We start from the raw sequence: 17,448 nt of genomic DNA, 5'->3' as shown, positions 1-17,448 counted from the left end.
TACCTCCAGTACTATGTTGAATAGAAGTGGTGAAAGTGGACATCCTTGTCTTGTTCCTGTCGTTAAGGGGAAGACCTTCAATTTTTCCCCATTCAGAATAATACTGGCAGTGGGCTTGTCATAAATGGCTTTTATTGTGTTAAGATATTTTCCTTCTATACATAATTTGTTGAGAGGCTTTATCATGAAGGAATGTTGAATTTTGTCAAATGCTTTTTCAGCATCTATTGAGATGATCATATGGTCTTTGTACTTGAGCCTGTTGATGTGATGTGATGCCCTGGCACCCTGAACCAGCATCGTGTAGGTGAGCCCCCCCCCCCCCCCCCCCCGGTGCCAGCCAGCAGAACTATGGCTCCACATGGCTCCCTCACCCGGCCGCCTTAAATTTTCAATTTATGTGAAGGAATAAAAGAGAAAAGATCCAAACCAAAACCAAATTGAATTTTCCAAACTTGTGTCCCTTCATTTTTTCTCCCATTATTTCCTCACCTAATGTATTTACATAACTTTTTGTCAGAGTAGCAGAGAGAGTTGCGAATTTGGTATTTCCAAATTGCGCTGTAAATGAGAATTTTGCTAATGCAATATCTTCCATCATGTTAATCAGCTTTGAACTGCTTCATATTCAAGCCACAGAAACTCAGTGTATGTCTTCGAGGGTCGTGCATTTTAATTACCAAGTAGAAGGAGTAACTCTGAAGCCTTCTGCCAAAAGACAGCAACCCTTAACAGTTGCCACACACAAAAAGAACAGACTTAGAACTCATTCAACTGCCTACATCTTGTCTCTGATATGCTTGCGGCCTACATAGACCTCCAAGCAAGCTCTGTGCCTCCACAGCTTTTATCAAAGACATTTCCACTGAGATAAAAACTGGCCCATTTCCAGTCTCCAGACACTCAAATTTCATGCTGGCAGGCAGTATGCTTTTCCCAAATAAATAAGTTGATTCTAAGGAAAATTCTAATTTGTTGTTCTTTCCAACAATGTCTCCCAAATACTTCCTAGCACACACTAACAGCTTTACAAGTGATTGTTACATTGAATCCAAGAGTTTATGCAATCAGAAAATATTTTAAAAAGAACAAAAGATACACTGTAGATATCTTTCTGGGCCTTCTGTATAAGCAAGGCCTCAGAAAATGGGAAGTTGGTGTTTATCCCATGGGTGTTGTTTGCATGGAAGAGGCTTTTCCGAAATGTGCTTTATGGAGCCCGGCGGAAAGCACAAGTTTTCCCAAAGCCCCTTCTCTTAAATCTCTGTAAATTTATCCATCCAAGAAAAGTTAATTTCAGTTAATATATTACACATAAACACATGGTTGAGAGGCTACTTTCTTAGTTTGGAAAGAGAAGAAACTTAATCAGACTGTTGTCCAGAAACCCAAAGTGACTTTGATGTTTATTAATTGAAAGAAATGTAATTTCTGAAATTTATATTGCAATAAATAAACAAATTAGTAAAATTTGTGAGAAAAATTATGATGATCTATGATGTTCTTTGTGTCATTAAAAATACTTATTCAGCTTTTCAAAATAGATTTCTCTTCTAAGAAAATAACATGAAGGGACAGAAAATAATCTTTAAGGATTTCTGTCTTCATGAAAAAGTGTATAATAGCATTAACTTATCTCCAGTGTGGTCAGCAACTATATAAATGGCCTGTTATTCTGCCTTTCTAGATTAGTTTAACCTAGGGTCAGGTAAGAAGGTGGTTAAAAATAAAGAGGCCAAAAGAATTGCAAAAATGCTGATATCATTCAAATGATCATTTTAGTTTTCATTTATCACATACATCGTCTTGCTCCAACTAAAACATCTGCCTGTCACCTCATAAATGTCCCTACACTTCTCTTCCCTTTAGGAACAAATAAATGGAGCTTTAAGGGAGTTTTAATAGCCAGCAGCTGTTTGGCTGTTAAATACTGCATCTGGAAGGGAGTGTGCTATTCATATAAAAAAAAATAAATAAAGACAAAAGTATTGTTTAATATTCTTAAAGTATGCCAGTGTTTTACATAAAGACATTTGAATGGTTTGAATATAGGAAAAGACATAAGAGCTCCTTAGTGCATCTGAAAACCAGTATATTGGTACCAGAAGGCAATGAATAACTGATGGTATTCGGTCATGTTTAATACTAGGTCGAATGACTTCCATCTTGAATGAGTTTAGCGCCAGATAAGGGGGCAGTTCATGAGAACTTAGATTCATTTTGTTCTTCTGAGATGAGCTCTACTTCAGGCTAAAATGAATCATAATAGTTTTCCTTGCTAAGTTATAATTGTACTTTTCTGAATGCATAATCCACTTTTTAAAAATGCACTTCTCAAAATAAATGTGAGGACAGGGAAACATCTGCTTTAGAAAAAGTTAAAATAAGGAACTGGGCTTATGAGAGTAACTCAAAAAAAAGGATGACCCAAGGATCTTCACGTGCTGAGTAGGGCTGCTTTTAAAACAACATGCTTCAAGGCTATTTTAAAGGGAAATATAAAAACTATAAAATACTGTTTTTACTTTGGTAATCCCCCACACTGAGAATCAACGTTGTTTCCTCCACTCCTTTACTTTTTCTTTGAAAGGAAGCTGGGTATAGCAACCATAGAACCAACATACAATACTTCAAGAGAAGGCAAGTTTTACCCTTGCAGAACCTACAGAGTTTTCATTCCAGAGGAGCGAGTTCAGGAGAGAAAGAGGGAAAAATGACGCAGGCACCGGCTCTTCTGTTGCTGCCCTGTTTGCTTTCATCTCTCTTCTGCTTTCTTTTTCCCACTTCCACTGAGACAGAGGCAAGGACTGTAGAATATGCCTCGTCTCCTCGTCCTTCCCTCTGGACCCCAAGTCATATACACCTTAAAGGTTAACTTGAAAATCATCTCCTGAACATTTTAGATTACTATCAAAGGACCTATCCCTCTCCCTTTTTCTCAGAAATACAAAGTTTTAGCCACTGCAGAAAAAAATATATTAACTACTAAATTATTTGTAATTTCTATCACTGGTAAATAGAATCTAAACATTGACATGCATTGCTGTCAAGAGGAGGCAACAGAGTGGTGTTCAGGGCTTACAGAGTCCTTACAATTCTCCGCATGGAAGGAGATGGCTTGTGGGTATGGGGGGACAATGGGGGTGACCCTACCTCTTTGTATTAATAATGGGTTGCTCCCTTTCATTCTTCCTTCCTTCCTTTCTTTTTTCTTTCTTTCCTTTCTTCCCTCTTTTATTTTTTTCAAACTGTAAAATTTTGCCAAATATTTACTTCTGCTACTGAAAGGAAATGGGGTATGACCTTTCCTAGAAATCATTAAACATCATACATATTATTTTATGTTTCTATAACATCTATGTATCTTAGAGGTTGTCAATATAATGAGTTAATCCTCAGACAACTCCCGTGATGTAAATTTATATTTTACTTACATTTCATAGAATGTTATATGAAATAGATCAATGCTTATTGTAGACCCCCAATATTCAAGGAGAATATACTGCTGTATGCTGAATCTTTCCCTTAAGGTAGATAAAATCTTATTGAGGAGGCAAGACTTCTCTTTTTCCATCTTTCTCTCCATCTTCTCTTTGCTGGAAATTAGGTCAAACAACTTCTTCATGCTCTATTCTTATATCTAAAAATCTCACCTTCTTCTGACTTCCCAGAGCAGTTTATCTGTGCTTCTTTTATGAGGTAAAATGAGAACATATATTTTACTCAGGTATGTGCAAGCAGCTTGAGGACAGTATCTGATTCATCTTCTGCAAGCAGCTGGCACAATACTGTGCACGTAAAAGGTGTCAAAGAAGAAGTTAAAGAAATAACTCTGAGCCAATGAGTAGAATGGGGCTTGAGAAAATCCTTGAAAGAGTGATGGAATGTTGAAAGAGGCTGGGGAAGCAATTTCTTGATAAGGTTCTTAGTAAACTTCTCACCCTATACCTGAACTAAAGATGAAACAAATTAGGAGAAAAAATAAAGCTATTTCTTTACCTTATTGGTGAAACAGAGTTGTTTACCAGGAGAAAACTTGCTCAGTTGAAGAGAAATCATCCTGAGCTCTAATGCTTGTCAATGGAAACTCACCAAATATTTTAAAAATCAAATAACCCCCATAACCTGCCATGACTCTTGCTTGTCAGATAGCAACAAAAGAAAATGTGTTTAAATAGTCCACACCATTACCCATCGTCTTTTTCTTTTCTACTCTACGTGGTTCCACCAAGATAGTTCTCTTCCTATGTTAATCGACTCATCATCTCTGTCTGAAAGCAAACATGCTCTAATTAGTAAATTACTATTAGTAAATTACTAAATAAAATGTTATTACCTTTCAGAATCTTCAGACTGATTGGTGAACATTACCAGTTTCTCGCCGTGTTTCTCATTTGTGTTTATGAGCCGTCCACCTGGAATCTGAAAGCAAAAACATAGAGGACATGATGCTCAGGCGTGTCTCAAGGGAAGATAACTCTGTCAGTCACCAGAGGAGAAAACCACCTGTTAAGTGCATTTTTCATCAAAAGCCATGTTTTTATTCTCACGTCTTGTTTTTAGCCCTGCCAGTCATGAGAAGACAGACCACAAACTTGCCGTCTGCCTAGTTTCAATCAAAGGTAAACACAGGTGTAAACACAGGCTCAGTCTTTCAGCGAAGGCAGAGTCTCATGACAGGGAGAAATTGTCCAGGAGCAAGTAAAAGAAAGCTAGACATTCCAACACATAAGGCATAAACTGTTAAAGTTGTCAGACTGACATGTTTGTAGTTCAATTAGCCACAGCCCAGGAATGAGTTCTCCATGAGTGCCTAAGAACCCCAAAACCCTAAAAGCTCTCCTCCCAGAACACCACTCGCCCCAGCTTTTTCTCCCATAGGAGTTAGTGATTACTTTCATGATTTTCTGGATAACAAGGAAACTGGCAATGTGACAACTAAAAAAGAAGGAATTAAAAAAAGAAAAACTGTGCCTATGATACAGAATTTTTTCATTTTCATTTTTTTTTTAAATTTAATATTAATTGCAACTTAAGCACCAAACTGTGGACAAACATAACACAGCATAGTACCTCCTGGGGCTTATGGTATAATCTTGAGATTGAAAAATTTGAAGACTTGTGCATGTTTTAAAAAGCCAATTCCTGCAGGCACTTAACACATTTTAAATGCACCTGGAAACCACTAATATAGAAAATATAGGGAATTAGGTCTATGGGAAACATGAAGCCAACTTCTCTGAGTTTTGTGAATTTCTGTTTAATTGTAACAACCATTTAAAAAAATTTGTTTGTTAAAATGCTCCAAGAGGGATTCATTTCAGCTATTGGCAAGCTGTCTGTACATAATATGGGTGGGTGGCTTGTTTTGTTTTGTTTTCAGCTTGTGACAGCTGTTTAAAAGTCATCTGTTACCACCATAGTAGCTAGTTACTACATGAAAGCAAATGACTTTCAGGACTGTTGTAGGAACTGGACCACCAACAAGGACAGCTATCTTTTAATTGTGCAAAATTGCAAAGCTGTCCAGCTTCTTCATGTGGCATTTTGGAGATATTATGCAATTCTGCAACTGCATTAAAGAGGAAAGCAAGTGACATGCTACCTGATAAAGAGTGGCTTGGCAATAAGTGCCTATTTCTGAAAGATGAGGTTTTATAAACTGAATTAATAAATTAAATAATATAAATTTATAGTAAGGTTTTAAAAATGTCCTTGATTGTCTAATTATTCCTAAATTTTTTTTTTTATAAATGCTAATTTACCAGTGTATCTGCAATTACACATGGAGTCCTGGAATATCAGAATTTGAGACTTTAGAGAATATTCTAAGAATTATATCCATCATTTTACAAGAGAGGAAACAGAAGTTCAGAGAGGACAAATGACTTGGCTAATTCAAGGCTAATCTAGAATTAAGCGACAAACCATTTTACTCCTAGTCCATGATTTTCTATTGTTACATAATTGACATTGTACAGGTGAAATTTCAAGTTTGAAATAAAATGAGATTTATTTTAATACTAATATATTTTTAAAGTAATATGAAATATTTTTACATTACAAATGAAGTCTCATAAAATATATTTCTTAGGCAATGGCATTATATTATTTGAACTCTGGTAGTAAATCCCCAAAGTGGCATATGGAAAGGGAAATCCCTAGACTTAAAATTTTATAGTTTAAGATAGACAAGGCAACAGACAAGACAGGTATCATCTCAAAGGGATTAATTATTTTAACAAATATTGTATTTTTTTTCTAAATAGAATTTCATTGACTGGAATTTTACATTTGTTATTATTCTATCCAAAAAATATCAAATAGTGATAATCAGAAAAGACAATGTCCCAGGCATAATTATAATTTCCCATAGTTTGTTTCCAACAGAATTCCTTTTCATTTCCACAGAAAGAGGTGTTTTTCTAACCGAACGGTAACAAAGGAGACAATCAGAAAAAAGACACTCAGAAATTAAAGGGCTTCTCCTTCAAGTGGAAGCAAATAAATAAAATCAAGATTAGCCTGAGGACACAGAGCCCTCTCAATACCAGCATCTCATTTTTTTGTTGTTGTTATTGAATCATAATTGATTATACATATTTTTGGGATTCAACGTTGACATGTTGATCAAATCAATATTATTAGTATGTATATTGTTACAAATTGTACTTATTCTTTATGCCTCTTGTCCAATCTCTCCCTATCCCCCTCTCCCTCCCCCATCCCACCACTGATAACCCTAAATTTCTCTCTCCCTCTGAAAGAGTAAGTTACTCTGTTGATTTGTTGCCTAGATGATCTGTCCAATGCTGAGAGGTGTATTCAGTTCCCCTAATATTATCATAAAGCAGATGCTTCTTCTGTCACTCTGGAATGGGCTGTGTGGAGAGAGATATCCTCTTCTTTTCTTTGGTCTCTGCTGGTAACTGTCTTTGCATCAATGCACTCCAGGGGCTGGTGGACCTTCTGTGTGGTGGTTGTGATGTCTAGCCACTTTTGCAGCAGCCACGGTTACTGTCGTGGCTGTGGCGGGCCACCCACATGGAGGTGATGTTTTTGGCATGATCCTTGGTGCTGGCGGTGTGCCTGGTTGTGGGTGGGGTCTCCAGTCCCTGACTCAATGCCCTGGGCCCCCAGGTGGGGCCCCAGCACCTCATTTTTTAAAAATCTTAGACAAAATGAGCAACTTCAGAAGTCTTATAGGACTTAGCAAACATTTGCATGCCTCTCTGAACTTTATCTCCACTAATTACATGTTGGGGTGACGTTAAACCATAAGATAAGGAATTTTGCTTAAGTTCTCTCTTCTACAATTTTTCACAGAGCAAAAAGCATAGAATCAATCCAGAGAGGAGATTATGAACTTTCTAAGTTTTTATTGGCTGGTGTGGGGACCTACAAACAGACAGCAGGAAAACACCCAATATAACTAACCAGGAGACAGTGCAGTCGGAACTCCCAATTTTAGTAGCACACTGGAGTTTCCTTTAACTATCGTTCATTAGTTTCTTGTATAATGTAATTCAATACATTTTTACTTTACTAAACAATTTGAATATTTGAAACAGATCCTAAATATAACCACCAAGTAAGATACATACGCAGTGGACTTTCATAAAAGCAAATTGTATCCTAATACTAAACAGTAGAAAGATTAAAAAAAAAAAAAAGACGGGTACCTGACCCCTCTTAATCTTTGCCTATTCAAGATTGATTTCTCAGATATTTCATCCCGAAGTGCTTAAAATATAACTAGCCAATTTTCTACTGCTTGATTGTAGTGCACAGGGTCTGCTGCTGTATTCTTATTTCTGTTAGATTTCAGATAAAAGGTAACAAGATTTTGCCTTCCTCTCATGTCTGTGACATCTGTTCTCTGCCCTGCAGGGTCATCTGAGAAGCCATAATTTTGCTCAGATATATTCGTGTATGTGGTCCATGGACATAGAACCTTAGTATGCTATCATTGTTACTAAGGGGAGTGACCATAATGCATCTACTTTATTCCAGCAAAGCTGCTATGAGTTAAATATGGAAACCCCTCTTCTGAAATTATTTCTAGAAATATATGTGCCATATTTCTAGAAACATGCCACATATTCTTTTGAAAATTCTTAGAAAAGGCCTAAATTATCAGGTTAAAGTTTGATAAATAAGATGAAGAAAGTCAAGCTACATAATATCAGTTGATTTAAAAATATTATAGGATGAAAACTAACAGAGTTGGCTTCCTTCCCTTGTTAATAACCTGCCTTTTGAAATACATTTTCTTTGATCTATGGAAGCAGAGCAGCATAGTGGTTAAGAGCAGGCCCAGAAGTGAGGCTGCCCAAGTACAATCCCTGCTCCTCTATTCACTCTGAACAGGGAGATGATGATCTTTCTGTGCCTCTGTTTCTTCTTCTGTTAAGATGAGGGTAATAATAGTACCTGCCTCACAAGACGGCTATGAGTCTTAAATACGGCGATATGTGTAAAATTGGTACAGTAGTGCCTGGCATGTAGTTAGTATGCTATAATTGTTAATGGGTGAAATTTTAATAGAGTCTTAGCAGGAAGGTAGTAAATAATTCTGGTCAGTTCACCATCTGGACTCTCAGCCATGTCGGGAGAGCTTGGTGTATGGCGGTTGGTATAGATTATTATTTCTAAGGCCTCTTTTGACTCTAAAATTCTATGACTCTAAGATTTCAAGTAAAGATACAGGTGCTTGCCTTCAAAGAATTCATCACTCTGTTGAGAAAATAGGATGACAGCTTTAGAGGCCAAAACCCAGGTGTTTCTTATTTTCGTATCCCCAGGGCCCAGCATGGTACCAAACTTACGGTGAGGGCCTAGTATTTTAAAAACAGAAGAATGAAGGAATGACACCTAACCGTACAGGAGAGAAGATGATAAAATGAAAAGTAGGTGGCATTGACAATTAAGACCTTGAGGATAATAGGACTTACTAGAGCCAACAGTGGTTTCTCAGATATTTTTAGTTGATTATTTACATTGTTCTACTTTTGTCTTTTTTTATATCAAGATATTTGAATCCAAAAGGGTTTACATTTTTACCTAAAGGTGTTCTATAATTTTGTTTTCCTGGAGAAGACAAGTATGAAACAAACACAATTTTTGAAAACAAAGAAGATTTACAATTAAAGACCATAGAAGAAAGATGCTGGCTGACAGCATCCTCTCAAGCTAAAAGCAAACACATTTATTTGTTTCCATCATTTGACTACTTTCTCCTTTCTCTTCCTCTCCTCTTCCTCTTCCTCCTCTGTTTAAGGAGTTCCTACACTGCTAAATAAGCAGCTGTTGCTTTCTGTTTAACTTAAGCAAAACATGTCCTCAATTTTTGGATGAATTTCAGTGCATCAGGGAAGATCATGAGTTGTTTGATTGTTTAAGCAGAAGTTCACACAATCCACAGTTCCAAAATAACCCAACATTAGAGGATAAACTTACTTTGGGGAGTAAACCAAGTTTTATGAGCTTTTCACCATTCATGATGACAGCTTTTAATACACTTGGATTTCTAAAGTCAGGTTCAAGGGCTAGGGTGTGAGTATTACCGGTCATAATCAAAGTCTATAAAAATAGATTTTACAGACCTTGAGAACATCACATTAAAAACTGCCAAAGAATTCTTCTATGATGGTATAAGTTTGTTATGTTGGTCAAGTCTGTGTTATAGCATTGGAATGTGTCAAAATTGTAAGTACAATCAAAGCCATGAAAACTTTACTTAAGACAGAAAGGACTAGAAGATGACAAGTGATTTTTATCTGTACAAGATGTTCTCTCTGGGGCATACGATTTAGACCTCATAAGACTTGCCTACAAACTCTTTCATTCCAGTATCTGCCTTTACTAAATTCAAAATTAAATGTTAACCAGGTTCAATATATTTAGGATGGAATGTCCTCAGTAAGTACTAAACCATCATCAAAATTGTTATCCTTATATTTATACATGAAAATAATAATGAAGATTCTATAAGATATGCTGAAAAATGTACATATATATGTACATTCCCACACATATATAAAAGCACTTCCATTGACTTTTTTAGAAATTAAATTTTGGCATTTAAGAATACATAAAAAGCTTTCTTACTGATCACCTAAGAGACCTACAGGTAGTCAGTGAATCAAAAAAATTGATTAAAACTAAGACCCATAAAGAATAATATATTAATGCCATATTAATTTAGTGTAATTTAAAATATGTAAGTGCACATAATATCCAAACCCTCTTTTTTATTATTTATTTATTTATTTATTTTTATTTATTTATTTTTTTTAAAGATGACCGGTAAGGAGATCTCAACCCTTGGCTTGGTGTTGTCAGCACCATGCTCAGCCAGTGAGCAAACCGGCCATCCCTATATAGGATCCGAACCCGTGGCCTTGGTGTTATTAGCACCGCACTCTACCAAGTGAGCCACGGGCTGGCCTGAAGCCCTCTTTTTTAAAGTACAGATCTACTAATGCTTGTCTATGTGGGCTTTCTGGCCCACAATGAATCCTCTGTGAATTCTAGTTTTAGTTTCTATACAAGGGAATAAGAATTTTAAGACACCTACAAAACACTCTGAAAACAAAATGCTTTTAGATTTTTGTGACATTTTCCCAATCTTTTGTATTTGCCTCATCTACATCCAACTTAAATTTAGTAACCCACATTTATTGGATGATTCCAAGGTTCTCAAATTAGCTTATATAGAAACAACAATTCTTTTACCTTTTTGTACTCATGTGTCATCAGCTTACATAAATTTTTTTAAATTATGTGATTGCAAAAAAATAAACGTAAAATTGTCATAAGTAGCTTGGCGGAACAAACAAAGCTGACCCTTGGTAAATGTACCACTTGACTTTTAGTGGTGGAAACAAATGAACGTCCTTAGCCGTAAGCATTTAGCATGCCTTGAGTGCCACTCTGTATGTTTCACAGAGGGAATGGACAGATGGTGAATCACGCTGTGAGCTGGTTGAGTGGAGGCTGAAAAAAGAGCAGTTGTTTCTGTCAAGAGTGGGAAAATGCCTGCAGAGTCAGGAACTAGCATGAATTAGTGACAATAGGTGGTGGTAGGGACTATGGTGAACCAGGGAATGAATGTCCTGCCTGAGAGCATTAAAATTTAATGTTTAGAAAGAGCAGTGTGACCAAATAAAACACAATGCCTTTTAAAAAATTCCTTTTTACTTTTAGCAACCTCATGAAAATTCCTTTTCCATGGCTTTTTGTAATTTCCAAAGCATGCGATATTTGTCGCCAGTCTGTGGGTGATAATGAGAAACCTTTTTAAGATCCTTGCTATTATCAGCAAGAAAAAGTGTGAAGAAAAAAAGCCCTAGATTAGAAATCATATTATTTTCTCTTTGTACCTATTTGTTGCTAGTCTGATTCTTAAATGAACTAGGTGTGTGATCTTGAGCACGTCAATTTCTGAGTGTTGGTCTTCTGAAGAATCTAGGCCTGATTAGATCATCTTTAATACTCCTTGAAGTCTAAAAGTCTATGACTATTACTGGCAAATATATAGTGTCAGCATTGGGGACTGTAGTGATGATCACTACTGGGTTAATGCTTAAGGCAGGAGAGCAATACAGGAGCTATTTGTTCTCCATGTTAGGTTCTCTTTAAAGCAGAATTAAGTGATTTGTATAAAACTGAAGAATGAATTGGGGAGCTAAATGGTCAAATGAACTTTTATTTGTGCTTCATGTTTTATTATGTCGGCTGATAAGAAATAATCTCAAGCATCTTATAGGTTCTCTCCAGTGCTCTCAAACCACTGACAATACCATTAATTTTTGCCTGGACCATTATGGTAAAGTCCTAACTGGTCTGTCCCTTCCCGTTCATACTCCTTTTAATCTGCTCTCCATGTTGTAGCCATAATGCTCTTCTCAAAACATATATTTGATCTTGTCATTACCCCTCTTCCCACCCCCACAAAAAAACACCTTTGTGGTTTTCCATTACAATACAAAAGTCCTTAACATAGCTAAAGGGCTCAGCATTTCTCAGATGGGCCACTACTGAGTAGGATGTGATGGTTCTTTGTTGTGTGGGAACTTTCCTGGTATTTCAAATGCCTGACATCTCTGGCCCCCAATCATTATGATGACTGAAAATGCTCCTCTCTCTCCCACTGACCCAGAAGCAACTTCCAACCTTTTTTTTTCCATCACCCTCCAGACACCGTTAGCCTTTTTCTCAGTTCCTTGAAGGTGCCATTCTCCCTCCAGCCACAACCTTGGAACTTGAGGGAATTGTTCTTCCCTCAAAAATAAATCTTTTTTGACTACTGTATTATATAAATTCCTTTAATATATACTCTTACAACTGTATGCACCTCCCTTTGGTAGCACTTATTGTAATTGTGATTTCACTATTTTCATTAGATGTGGGATTATTTGCTCCAGGCTATTCTTCTCTAGACTGTAAATTCTGTGTAACTGTGTCATTTTGTTCACAATCAAATCCCCAGTACTTAGTACAATGCCTGGAATATGTTAAATACCTCATAAACATAGAATGAATGAATTGAAGAATACTAATTGTGCCAGCAGTGAGTTTGCATAGAACTGTGACATTTTCAATACAAAATCTTGAATGTTTTTCTAATAATGTTTTCACCATTCAGTTCAGTCTAAAACACTATACATAGGATAACCAAATTGCATGTTCAAAAAGCCTTATTCCTAGAGCTCCCTATCAGTCATTGCATCTTCACAAAAATTTATTTATTTATTTATTTTTTAATGGGTTAATAGAAGGGGGTTTTTTTTGTTTGTTTTTTGTGCTTTTTGGCAGCTAGCTGGTATGGGGATCCAAACCTATGACCTCGGGTTATAAGATAAAGGAATCTATTTAGCTTACAAACAGGAACAATAAAGCACATCAGATGACTATAAAACTAACCTAAATTTATAACTACAGAGGTAAGATACCATTAAAATATTTCATGTAATTTTATGCAAAATTAGACAAATACTCAAAGTTTTTAAGAATATGATAATGCCATTCAAAAAATAAAGCATATGTTCTATGTTTTCATTCATTTATTTTCTTTAGCAAATAAGATTTCTGTACCTGACAAGTAAAAGGACCTTTAATTGCAGTATGGTGGTATGGAAGAAATTGGAAGAGAGGAAAATCACAATCCACTGTCATTTACAGTAATGACTCAGGGGAATTGAGAACAAGAAAGAGATTTTTGGTTATACATCAATTGGCTAAATTGAAAGAAAGAAATACCCAACAGAGCTAAAGAGCTTTTTTTTTTCTTTTTTCCATTTCATATTTCTGAGAAAGGTGTCAAATCAGGGGACTTTTATCACCTATTTCCTTCTAAGAAGTCTTTTGTTTTATAGCAATAAAGCTTTTTTTGCCACCACAGTTTCTCTCTAACTCAATCACATCAGACCACCTGTGTTTCTTCTATATGCAAAACTGACTTTCAGGGAATGAAATTGGAAACGTTCTTGAACCAAGAGTCAGGAGACCAAAAACCTGTTTGCCATCAGGGCTGTCACTGAGTTTGCTAATATCATCTGGATAAGGGTGTTTATTGCCATCTTTGAAATGAGAAGAGCTTGGACATTATAGAGGCCAAGAGTCCTTCCAATACTTAAGTGCTATGAAAATTGATCATCCTAGAATTATTGCTATATTGCTCTTGATGCATGTGTCTTAAAAGTTTAGTAAAATATTGCCAATTTTTTATTCTATGACGGGGATCTTGTCTATAGAATGGTCCCTCTTTCTGCAGCAGGATAAGCATGTTCTTATTCTGGGTCTTTACTCAGTTCAATTTTTGGAAAATATTCTTGTATCATGTATTTCTACTAAAGAGTTCCATTGAAGTACCTCAAATTGCAAAATTTGCCTTTTTAAACATGTGTATTGGAAGGATGATTGAATTTAGAGTCAAAAGATGTGAATCTCAATCTGTCTCTTATGCCCAACAGGCCACGTGACTTTTGGCATATTATTTCAGCACTCTGTGCCTCAGTGTCCTTATCCATGAAGTAAGGAAAATACTTCCCTTCTTCAAAGAGAAGAACATAACGATTAAACAAGATACTGCATCTGAAAGCAACTTCCAGTTCACTTGCACTACAAGATGATTTGTCTACTGTTGTCTGACAAATGGTAAGTTCTAAATAAATGAAATAAATGTGGTAGAATTTAAATCTCTAATATTCACAACTCACTGGAAAGACTAAGGGAATTGATTTTTCTAGGACATGAATGTTATCATATATGTTATTACTTATGAATATTGACTACTCTGCTGAAAATCATGAGAATGTGGGATTAAGAATGTTTATGTGAATGTGTTTCAGGTCAGACTTGTAATGAATCGCTTTCATATCCATTACTGGTGAGTCAGCCTTGGCCCCAGCCTTAGCCTCCTGCTACAGTTCCAATTCATCCAGATATATTCTCACCCACTTGCAAGGATATTAAAGGTCAGCCTGAGTCAATTTATGAGGAATTTTTGTATACTAGGTTTTGTTTCCAAGTAATAAATTTGGTTTTGTTATTATATATTAAATTGTAGTTCATATTAACAAATAATTACCAAATTGAAAGTTAGTCTTGCACAACAATAATTCAAACTTTAATGCTGGATTAGCTCTAATTATTTTATGAAAGGTAGTTGAAAAATGGTGGGGAATATAAGGCTCCACAGAAACTAGAAGAAAAAGTGAATACCTTGAGATCACACCTATGTATCATCATTGCCTTATTAGAGGTGGAACGTGAGGAGCAGCCAAAGCTGTGAGGTCCTTGAACACCTTTCCTAGCTCTCCCATCCATCCAGCCCAGCAGGTATCTGTATAATTGTGATACTTTTTTTCTTACACCTGTCACTAAACAGATCATAAGCAGCTGTAAGGAGAGAGGATAGTTTATTCTGAACTGCACCAAGTTTTTAGTGACAGAAGCTGTATAAGAGACAATATATTCAAAAAATAATCATGCGTCATCATTATTATTAAGATCAATCAAATATGCTAAACCTATGTACCTGGGGCTACGCAGAAATTGCCTTCTAATTTTTATATCCAGGTGATTATCACCAGATTAACAAACAAATATAATAAACTATCCTGTCTCAATTCTTCAAATGAAAATAAATGTCTCTTCAATTGTAATCATGAATAAGAATGACTGAGCTTGGCTCTGTGATTTTAATGAATGCTCTCTGCTCATCATGAAAAGTTGAGATGAGACTTGATTCCTCGGCACTGGATTTCAGATACAGAATCCATCTTTCGGCTATTATGTGTGAAATTCAAAATCCTCTTAGACTAATTATATTTTAACGTTAACATTTATGGTTTTATTTTTTGATGTTTTCCTTGTTTTAAAACAAGCAGCAGAAAACTCTCCAAGCAGACATTTGTCTTATTGTTTTGACCCATATTTAGGCGGGATTAAATTTGTCTGTATTAAACACTTTAAAGTTGATAATCTTTCCACTCATTTTTCTCAATTAAGTGATATTAAGTGTTTCTTTTCATTATTAATGAAATTTGATTGTTTTGATATTGTTCCTGTATTTTATGTTTCTCTGTAGAAGAAAGGTTAAAAAGGGATACTCATTTCTATTCGAGATGAAACATTTTTCTCTCATTTTAAGATCTACAGTTCGTTTGACTTTTAAATTAAAAAAAAAATGCAAGTTATCTTCCCAGAAGACTTATGAACATCTTTCCAAGTTTGTAAAAAATGAACATGTATTCTCTAAGACTGAAAAAAAGGGGATACAGCAGCAAACTGAAGAGAATACTAAATATAGTGTGTAAGTACACAATCTGTCTGAGAGACATCTGTCTATAACCTATTCTATTCACCTATATTTATTCAACATCAAGAGGAAACATTTCACCACATTCGCAATTGACAATATAACTTAAAGCTGTGAAAGGGGTCAAATGTATTTTACCAATTAAAATGTATTTTATTAATTACTCTGCTTACTACTACATTACAGACTATGTTCTTTCTTCTTGCAGAATTTACACGTCATATTAGCAAAGACAGAAAATGATTAACTTTAATTACTTACAACAATAATCTATTAACTGTATACTAACTGCCTCGCTGTGACTGTTTCTGTCATCCAAGATTTTTTACATTCTTAGATCAATCAAGGGTTCTCTTTGTTTGTACTGTGTTTTGCAACCACTAGAATAATTTCCCCCCATGTGGTGTCTTTTTATTTTAAAACCACGAGGATATTTAATCTTGGTAGCATTTTCAAATAAAATTAATTTTTTATTCCTGCTCTGTGCAATTTCAATAGAAAGACATTTTTAATTCTTGCTTCTTTATGCAAGACTTGAAGACATAAGGATGACAAGTGATTTTCTTTTATTCTAAGGCCTTCATCCTTAATGAAACAAATAGTTGTAAGATCCAAACCATCACAACTCCAAACAGACTGGAGAGCAACCGTGACTAATAAGGTTTTCTCTTAGAATTCTTCATTATTCAATTTTAATGAGAATGTGATCTCTAGAAATTAACAGTTAATGAGCTGAAGAGTAAAGCATTAAAGAGCAATTTTTAAAAGCTAACAGTTAAAGTGAGGACTAAGGTTTCCTCAGCAGGAAGTATTCAGTTAACAAAAAACTTAGTAAGCACTTCACCTTAGTCTCTGTGCACCTGCCCCCCCCCCACCTGATTAAAGAGGCCCACAGGACTTTCAAGGAATCAGGGACCTTGGCTGATTATGTATATGGAAACTTTGCCTGTCTCTTCTACATTGCTCCACAGGTCTCTTTGACAGATATGTGTTTTAGGTTCCTTCACCTGGAGGAACTGAGTTTAACATTCAGTTTCCTATGTTTAAAAATTATTATTTCTTCCTCACTCATGCCTTATTAATTTCTTTAAAATTGGGAAATTGATCAGTGGCTGCAAATTTCAATGGAAAAGTTGTACTGGAAGCCAGTGATATACAAATTAAATGTATACTTGTGGGAGAGAGAGAGCAGGGGCAAGGTGAGGGGGAGACAGAGACAGAGACACAGAGAGAGGTAGAGACAAAGTGAAAAGGAAAGGAGAAAATGAGGAGGTATATTTTCTCTCATTTTCTGAACTTTAAAAATATATTACAATTCTGATTTTTAAAAAAAGAGCCTCAAAAAATTCAGGAGACTATATCTAAAAATAGTTTGTTAACACTGACTCATTCCACACGTATTTACTTCTTGCCCATTATGTTAAGGCCCTGTGCAGGCCTTACATTGTGGGAATAGGTCTGTGGATCCCATTTCACTTTAAGAACACCCTCGGAGCTTCTGCAACAGTGTGTTACCTGAAGTTCCCAAGAATGAAGTTCCACATCATTGTGCAGCCAACTGTGTGGCTAAACCGGAAACTTAATGTTCCTAGATTAATAAAACATCATCACTATGCCCATAG

At 35.7% G+C, this 17,448-nt stretch overlaps 1 protein-coding gene across 1 annotated transcript in view; it reads right to left on the bottom strand.

The window, feature by feature from the left end:
- TNIP3 (TNFAIP3 interacting protein 3) overlaps positions 1-4,368 on the bottom strand; it is a 164,241-nt gene extending 159,873 nt beyond the window's left edge. The window contains exon 1 of the mRNA XM_008585167.1: positions 4,337-4,368. Coding sequence (XP_008583389.1) covers positions 4,337-4,368 — 32 coding nt within the window. The remainder of the gene's footprint in view (positions 1-4,336) is intronic.
- Positions 4,369-17,448: the final 13,080 nt, after the last annotated feature.

The sequence above is a fragment of the Galeopterus variegatus genome, unplaced genomic scaffold (genome assembly GCF_000696425.1).
Source record: "Galeopterus variegatus unplaced genomic scaffold, G_variegatus-3.0.2 Scaffold3475, whole genome shotgun sequence".
In the NCBI taxonomy this organism is placed as follows: domain Eukaryota; kingdom Metazoa; phylum Chordata; class Mammalia; order Dermoptera; family Cynocephalidae; genus Galeopterus; species Galeopterus variegatus.
Note: the sequence above shows the minus strand (reverse complement) of the source record. Positions and strands in the feature narration are given on the sequence as shown.